At 31.7% G+C, this 9686-nt stretch overlaps 1 protein-coding gene across 1 annotated transcript; it reads left to right on the top strand.

Annotated features, from left to right (window-relative positions):
* The first annotated feature begins 4376 nt into the window (after nucleotides 1-4376).
* LOC121210015 (probable serine/threonine-protein kinase PBL21) lies at nucleotides 4377-6248 on the top strand. The gene is made up of 3 exons (XM_041082081.1): nucleotides 4377-4541; nucleotides 5913-6065; nucleotides 6165-6248. The coding sequence occupies exons 1-3, from the start codon at nucleotides 4377-4379 to the stop codon at nucleotides 6246-6248; spliced, it is 402 nt and encodes a 133-aa protein (XP_040938015.1).
* Nucleotides 6249-9686: the final 3438 nt, after the last annotated feature.

Below are 9686 nucleotides of genomic sequence, written 5' to 3'. Positions count from 1 at the left end.
TTTTTTTCCAGATGCTCGATGATTACCTTAATGAAAGTCAGGTAAATGATATCGTTCCCCCTTATATGGACCTAGAAAACTTACCATTTGTGGATATACTGAATCCGCAAGATAATATTTTCCTACAAAAAAGTAAAACATAATATCAAGTTTAAAAAAAAATTAAAAATTTTAATATTGTTTTTTATGTAAAGATTAATTAAAAAGAATTAAAGTTCAACCTGGTGGAAACTTTAACTCTTGTTTTCTAAGTGCTTGCAAAAAAATTCTACTGTCATGTGTTGTTCCTTCCCAACCAGGAAATGCAAAAATAAAGCACATGTTGAAGTCACAAACTGCCATAATATTTTGAGTTGGTTCACCTTTCCGTCCGATATAAGGTATTTGACAAGAAGGTGAAATGCATGCTTTTATGTGTGTTCCATCTATGGCCCTAATACAATCCTTTAAAATAAATAAAAGTAATGAGATAAAAGTTAAAAATAATTTATATTTTAAAAATATAAAGATTGTGTAAATTTTACCTTAAAGTGAGGCCAATATCTTGTATCATGTCGAATATGGTTCGATACTTCCTCGAATTGACCTTCAGTGGGTTTAATCGTGTCTATTCCCATTCGAGCAAATATATGTAACATATCAGTAAAAATTCGACTAACAGTTTCCCCAGATCGTTGAAATCGCTTTGCTGCATTTGAATTTGATTCTCTATTTCCAAGAATATACAATGATAATGCTAACTTCTCCATCACAGATACATTCCCATGCTTTAAGCCATAATTGGTTTGCAAATCATACAACAAGCTGTGAAATATATATTTTGGCATTCTAAAACTATTCATGCAACGACCATCATGCCCATTTAATACTTCATCCACCCACATTTGACCTGTATAATTTGAATTTATACACGGTTGCTTAGTGAAATAAGTTTCATGGTGTAGCAATACACTGCTTAACACTTGTTCTTCCTCTTCATGATAATTGTTGTGCTCAACTTGTGTAACAATTGTGGCTATTCTTCGTTGAGCTTCTTCACTTAATTCAGGGGTATCATAAGTCATATAAAAACTATTATACATATTGTTAAATTCATCCATAACCTGAAAAAGTAATCAGATGAAAATAAATTAATAACTTGTGACATTCTATACAACATAAAAAATTGAATAAAAGCATAGCTAAAAATACCGAACATAAAAAATATCATACATTAGGTTTACATATAAAAAAGTAGATCATACATTAGTTTTGCATATAAAAAAGTAGATCATACATTAGGTTCACATATAAAAAAGTAGATCAAACATTAGTTTAGCATATGAAAAAGTAGATCATACATTAGTTTTCCATATAAAAAAGTAGCATAGTTATATTACAATAATAATTCTAAGGAGCTTATGGTGGAGGTGATGGATGGTATGGTTGGAAGGGAAATGAGGATGTTGCTACCAAGGATGAAAATGATGCAATTGGATTTTGTTCAGCATACTCACGCCGAAGCCACCAAACCTTAACATCTGGATCTAAGTTCAAAAACACTTCTCGTTTCACCGGTATTTGGAACATTTTGATGGCAAAATAGTACAATTCATCTTTTTTTGGAATTTCATCTCCCAAATCACGCAAAGCATCCATTGCATTTGAAATAGTATATTCAGTGTGAGGAAAAACAATTTCATTCACTGACTTCCTTGGACTAGCCATACCCTCACACAGTTTCTCAATATGAGTAGCCAATGGATCTCTTGATGATTTTCTACTTGAACTTGATTTTTTTCCTTTACCGTGTACAACCCCAAGTGTTTCCTACGAGGAGGGTTTGATGGTACCTCATTAGGAGGGATACTTTCATTCTCATTACTATTTTCATCTGAATCACCAAATCCCTCATTAGGTGTATCATCTCCTATAGGAACCCCACTTGGAAGAACACCAGACGAAGGTGCCCATGCATTCTCTCCAGTGGCTACAATGCCACCAAACATTTGCCACATTAAATCATTCAATCATGGTTCAATTCCTTTCTTCTTAAATCCTTTAAAATCAAGATTTTCCTACATAACATGTTAAATGTTATACTCAGATATTTATATTTGTAAATTATTAATTTCACTAAACTTTATGCATTAAAATAATGATAAAGTTAACACTAACTTGTATTTTTTTAGCCCACCATTCTTCGGTAGCATCGACCGTCTTTTTAGATGGACACCATCCAATACCTGTAGATTCCTTAAGCAACTCCCTCCATAACCTCCATTCCTTTTTTAATGTATCCCACTTGTTTTTCAATTGAGGTTTTCCATAATTTTTTTGAGTTTTTGCTTGAAAAAGTGCAACGACATTTTCCCATCCTTTTGAGTTTAGATGAGTTGTCGGTCTATTACCAGCATTGACTTCATTCATGCAAAGTTCACAAAATATCAATGTCAGCTCATCATCCCAAACAGCTTTTGTTGCTAAGGTACTATCTCCCTCCACAAATTTTGGTGTCTTTACCATCTATTATCATTATTTTTATTTTAAATGTCAACCGACATAAAACCATAAATATATAATTAGATATAATAATATAGTTTCATAAAAAATTAAGAATAACACATCAGAAAAAGATGAAAGCCATAAGATGAACAGTAAAGAAAAAATTCTCAAAGATCCGTGGTAAACAATAACGAGGATATAGAAAGGATAATTGATTATGACTATCTTTTCAAAAGTGTAAGCAAACTTGAGCAGTTTGGTTTTTCTTAGCAACACTAGTCATCAAATTTTTACATTAATCTAAAAAAAAGCATGCATTTAATCACTCAAGGTTATGGCATCAATCTCATAGTATAACTAATTATTTATGATTATTTGCTTTTAAAAATTTAATAATAAGCTATTATTTATTAAAAATATAAGAAATAGGTACGATTTTGAAACAATTTAAAATAATTAAAAAGAAATTTAATTTAATGATCAAAATAAATTTAAAATTTCAATAATTAAAAATATTTATTATTTAATTTATTTAAAGTTTTAAAATTACATTAATTTTAAATAGATCTGCAAACTGAGAAAAGAAAAGACAATGAGAAAAAGAAAAAAGAAAGGGTTGGAGGGGGAAAAATGGGAGGTGACTTTTTTTAAATAGACTTCCGGATAAACTTTTTTTTGAATAGACTCTTAAACATTAAATATTCAATACACGATTAATATCATTGAATTAAACAAATTGATAAATTGATATGGATTTATACTAATTTACCTTTATTTTAAAGAATAATTTTTAAATTTATATATTTATCGTAATACAAAATCATAATTTTAAAAATTAAATATGTATATTAGTTTGTTATTATTTTCTAAATATTAGTATTGTTGAAATGCTATAAAATGTAATTGAGTCATTAAAAAATTGCCTTAGTTGCATATAAATTATTTTAGTAAATTATTAGTTTTTTAGTAAAAAAGATATTAGTTTTAATTTCATTTATTTAAATTAATATGCCCAAAACTTAAAATTTAAATTATTTAGCATTCTGAAAAATCAACTTATTATTAAATAATTGATTTAAAATTGAAAGTATATTGGTTAAATATTTAAGAGGTTAAAAATAATGTAAGAATTTAGTAAAAAATTGAAAGTATCTCTCGGACTCATCTATTAGAAAGATTGGTAAAAAATTGAAAGTATCTCTCCGACTCATCTATTATTTTAGTAAATTGAAAGTATGCATTCAATATTGCTAATTAACTTTAGAGGCAGTAATTCACCAAAGATGCATTCCTACAACAATTCTGGCGATAACAGAGTAGCTAAGAATTATATCAATGCCATATAGGTGATCAATTACTTACAATTCCAAACACAACACCGTCGAAGGTAGTATGAGACTCAAAATTTGGAGTTGGAAACTGAGGAGTGGGATAAGCAAAAGTAAGAGGAAGCTCAGGGCAGCCCAAAATGATGTACCTACTACAGAAAAGTAAGCATAAACAATATAGAAAAAAAGTAAGCCCAAAATGATGTACCTAAAAATCCATGCATTTTACTCATAATCTTAGTCATATATATCATCTCTCTCCCTTTATATACAGCCAAGGAGACTAGTGTAAATGATTCGACCGTTAAATCTATTGATATAATTATATATATATCATGCATATAAAATTTTTAATCGATACAATATTTTTATTATATCGATCTAAAATATATATTCAACAGTTGAAATTTTTTTCATAAAATAAATAGTTTAAATTTGCTTAGCCCACTTCAAAACAAAGAAGTGATTGATAATTTCAGTGAAGCTAATATATTAGGGAAAGGTGGATTTGGGATTGTTTATAAAGGTGTATTGCATGATGGAACACAAATTGCAGTCAAAAGGATGGAATGTGTTGGTAAAGGTACTAAAGGAATGGCTGAGTTCCAAGCTGAAATTGCAGTGCTTTCAAAGGTTAGGCATTTGGTTGCTCTTTTAGGTTATTGTATCAATGGTAATGAGAGGCTTTTGGTTTATGAGTACATGCCTCGTGGTACCCTTTGTATCCAGGTTAAGCATCAGGATCTTATACATATTATTCAGGGCTACATCTGTAGTGCAAGAGTTGTCATAAAATCTACATCAGACATCTTAATGATCAAAATAGCAAATATGGTTTCAATAATAAGAATCTACTTTTTAGACAGAAACAATAAGATATCATGTGTCTTATTTGCATCTCATATGGGTAAATTTTGAGCATAACAAAGCTCAAGAAAACTAAAATATTAAACTTAAAATGACTGGTAATAGTAGTAAAAATCTGGCCTATATTCCTATGAGCTAAAATGAGCTACAAACAAAATGTAAAATAAAGGAACGTCTAACTTCTAATTCAAGGTCTAATATGGGAGGGAGATCGTATTAAACTGACAAAACATACTATAAAGGCTCTTACTAGACATTGGGACTTTGAAAGGCATCTGACTATGCAATCTCTAGATACTATAACAATGTTATCAATCTGAGTAAAGAGCTAGAACGCTCTTACTATGCATTGGGAATTTGGGACATCGGAAGTACTAAAAGTGACATAAGGAAACTATCTAACTATACAATCTCTGGATACTTTAACCATGTTAACAATTTTAGAAAAATAGACCACAAAGCTCTTACTTGGAAATTTGCGACATATGGAAGCACTAATATAAAAATCTCTCAAAAACTAAAGTTTTGAAATTCCCCACTCTTACGGAGCCAATTATAAGACTAATGCACCATTAAGGTTTAGCAGTACCGGAAGCACCTTTACCAGTTTTCTCACCCCTAACTTGACTTCCTTAAAAGACTGTAACGAAGGCACATATTGTTTAGTAAACATTTTACCACCTTGAGTCATTTGTTTGATAAAATGCATGGACATATCTCATCCTTCAAGCACGGTTCATAAGATCTAAAAATAGAATTTGAGGAACCCCAGCATCATAACATCTTATTTTGGATAACATAAGCCCAATCATCAATTCTGCTCTATTCAGTTCCAAGTTCATGGCTACAACACAAATGTTAAACCATATTTCCCTAAATTTAATGTTGCATTTCCTAAAACTGCTAAAAACATGTTACACAGAGAGAAGGAAGATAAAGAATGAAGCTTTATGACCTCCTCTTCCTGTTTTACTTCTAAAGGGGCAAATCAACAGCTGCAGAAACAACCATTTAAGAGAGTGTCCATCTAATTTACAAAAACCCAATCCGTAGCTCCAAAGTTTAACCGCAAACAAGGAAGTTTTTGTTCACAGAAAAGGCCAAAGTCATAGAAATCGGTCTAGTGAACTTCATTTACATACATTTGGGTGCCTACCAAAGGTTGAACCGCAAAAATTTGGGTGTCTACCATTTACATATAGAGGATCCATTTACAAACTGTGAATATGGCAGCAAGAAGAAACAGAGAATATGGGAATGAAAAGAAATTACTTACAAGAAGAAACAGAGAGATTTTGCGCTTCACAGGCTTGTCGGTCGTCGGAGGAGCTGAAGAACTTCACAGAGAATTTGGTTGTTTTCTTCACAAATCTGAAAACAAATAAGGTTTGGGAAGGAATTAGGCCAAAATTTCAAGGATAAAATGGTAAAAAAATAAATAAAAGTATGCCTATTTTCCTAGTTGCCTTTAATTACTGCTGAAAGCTTCAGTCCCGTTTCAGCACCAGCAGTGAGATTGAAATGAAATTTCACTGCACTGGACTGGTGAACCAAGCAGCAGTTCAGTGAGGTTGGGTAACCCAACTGAAACTCACTGGTGAAAAAAGCGGTACCAAAGGCAGCCTAAATATGGTTCAAAGCATTAATTTAGGAGCTTATTAGCTCAAATTGACGAAATGATACGAGTCAAACCACTCGATCTGATGTCAATCACTTCTACAATATCACCTTTTGGACTTTGAACAGAAAACTTCTTTTTACGACAGTCCAGAATCATACTAGGCTCGGTTAACCAGTCTATTCCCAGAATCACATTAAAATCACCAAATGCCCTAACCAACAAATCAATATAGAATGATTTTTTTTTGATTTCTAATGGATAGCGTTTACAAACTTGGTTAACGAGCACGACTTGCCTTAATAAACTTGATACAACCATTGCAACATTCGACATTTTCGAATTCAAATTTTCTGATTTCATAAATCTAAAATTTATATAAGAGTAGGAAGAGCTAGGATCAATCAAAGCATATACGGGTACTAAATATAAAAGAAAAATACATACTACAACATTTGTAGCATCTTCTCCCTCATAGGTACAACCCATACATGCTCGCGCTGGAGCTCTAGCTTCAGATATCTAAAATGTTGGCTCAGTCCCTTTCCTTAAAATAACTCTCGATATAGAGCCATTATGAGGATTCCCTGACCCTTAATAGTAAGAGAGGATCTTTGGGTAGGAACGAGTGAATTAACATCATTTCTTGAACAATTCCATGCAAAATGGTCCAGTGACCCATAACATAAACACGCCCCGATTTTCTTCCAACACTCACCCTTATGTCTTTCTCTACACAGATCGCAACTCTTAATATCAACATCTCTAGCATGGCCACTTACATTTCCTATTAACACTTTTAGCTAATGATCTCACTTCTTTTTGACTTAACAAACCTCTGTGTTGACCTTCAGTACTCCCGAGATTCTTTGGGTTACTTAGCCAATGGATGCGAGCTAGAAGTCCTAACTCACTTTCCCAAAGCTCGGGAGGGTTTAGGTTCTTGTCAAGGCCTATTGCTTACTCGACCATTTTCACCTATTTAGTTAGATCAACAAACTCTTTTATTTTATGCGAGACCAACTAAACTTTAAGCTTGTCACGCAATCTCTAAAAGAACCATTTACAACTTTTTTCTTCTGTTGCACTAGTTCTAGAGCATATTTACTAAGTCGTAAAAACTCATACTCATAGTCAACAACAAATATCCCTTATTGTTTCTCAAGGCTCGGAATGATAGTAAATTGTTTTAAGTTGAGGTGCCTTTGAATGACATATTGGTTAGAACCTATAGGTTGATTATTTTGGCATGTTTTAGGCTTGTTTAAATTTGTTTTTAAAGTATGAGAATGGTTGATTTTGATTCGGCTTGGAACCTAAGTGTTGGATGAAAGTTTGCCTTGCTTTAGAAGCTTTTTAAGGTGCACATAGCTTGGGCTATTCCACACAGCCTAACCACAAGGCCATGTGTGAAGCCACATGGCCTGGGCTATTCCACATAGCCTGGCCACACAGTTGTGTGACCTCTGTTTCTAAAATTTTCAAATTTTTGCATATTTTTCTATTTTGATTCAAATTAGTCCCGGATTGTTCTCAAACTATTTTTAGGATCCTGTAAGCTCGATTTATGGCTTGTAAGTGTATTTTTTACCCTGATTTTTATAAGCTATTGAATGTTATTATTTATTTTATATTTTTGTTTCTATTTGATGGTAAATGTCCTGATTTGTATTGTACCACTTTGTAACCCCAATCTGATGACGGAGATAGTTTAGAGGTGTTACACATAAGGTCTAGTTTGTTGGGCTGTGTGGGCCACATAGGCATGTGCACCCATTTTGGTCTGTTAGTAGGGCCCATTTTGGGTTGGGAATAAGATTTTGAAATCGAATATTTAGATACTCTGTAAGTATATAAGACTGTAAGTTTATGTATTTATATATTAGTAAGCATGGTTATGACTAGTTACTCCGTTTAAGTTTTGTGATAAATCTGTATTAACGACACTCATGATCATGTAATTACAAAAATAGGCATTTGCTACAGTGTTCTGGCTGACTAATTAGCGGTACCATACTGAAATTTGATGACCTAAAATATTTAGGGATCTGATATGTAACTTTACCATTTTAAATGGCAATTGCAAAAAAGGCTTTAAGGTGCCGCCGGATAGTATGACAGCACCAAATATTAAAAAGGATAAATTGCTTCATAAACCCCTCTTGTTTATTATTTTCTTTTATTCCCCTTTTAACATAAAAAAAGAGGCCTCCTATCAATTAGTCCAAAATTTTTTTCCACAAAAAAATATTTTTGTAAAAAAGTTGTTTCCAACTGGAAATAAATTTTAATTAGTTTTTGAAAAATATTTTTTTGTTCAAATAATGTCTGACATAACAGTTAACGATATTCATAGTAGTTTTCTTTCACTCACATTATATTTGAAAGCTATAAATTTAACTAATAATTATAATTTATAAATAATAAGATTTTTCTAAAGCTTTTATAATTTATAATTTTATATTGTGCCTGTAAATCAAATAGATAATAAAATTTTAATTATTTTTTGAAAAATAAATAAAATTTATTTCCAGTTGAAATCGACTTTTTTTACAAAAAACTTTTGGTAGAAAATTTTTTTGAACTAATTGATAAGAGGCCTCTCAATTTTTTTATGTTAAAAGGGAATAAAAAAAAATAATAAATAAGGAGAATTTATGAGGAAATTTACCCTTTTGAAAACTTGGTGCTGCCAATTAAAACAGTAAATTTACATATCAAGTCCCTGAATATTTTAGGTCATCACATTTTGTTTGGCGCCGTCGATATATTAGGTGGCACTTGTCAGAACACTATAACAAATACCTATTTTCATAATTAATCTACTTTTCCATATTTTTTTGTAATTTAATCATTTTTTATATTATTTAGATTAAGAACCCAATTAAACATAAATAAATAATTAACATAGGTGAAACCATTCTAGTTTTTGTAAATTAAATGAAGCAATAATAATGTCGTACATTGCCAAAGGGATTGGGTAGGGATGGGGGTCCAAGGCTCACGTAGGCATGGATTTGTCTTTAGCAATCCATTGCGTGCCGCCCCTTTGCCTTTTCAAAATTTCATGGCTAGAGACGAAAACCTTAGGCAGAAAGTGGTGGGCGGTGGGCCAACAAAATTCCAGTGAATGAATGAGGAGAAAATTCGCAACCCAAAAGTAGCATCTGAAAAAAATATTTATTTCCATTTTATCCATTCCAATGATGAAATAAAAATGTTTTGAGACATGAAATTGTGATATGATTGGCATGCCATATATCATGTTCCTTCCCTCTGTCCCATTTATTTGTTTTCCAGTTAATTATAAGGTTAGGTAGAATCCAATTATATTTGGAAATAGGGACATTTCTGGCTCAATAAACCAGACACTTATTATGCTGCTATGT

The sequence above is a fragment of the Gossypium hirsutum genome, chromosome A11 (genome assembly GCF_007990345.1).
Source record: "Gossypium hirsutum isolate 1008001.06 chromosome A11, Gossypium_hirsutum_v2.1, whole genome shotgun sequence".
NCBI lineage: Eukaryota > Viridiplantae > Streptophyta > Magnoliopsida > Malvales > Malvaceae > Gossypium > Gossypium hirsutum.
This window is presented reverse-complemented; position numbering and strand designations above follow the sequence as displayed.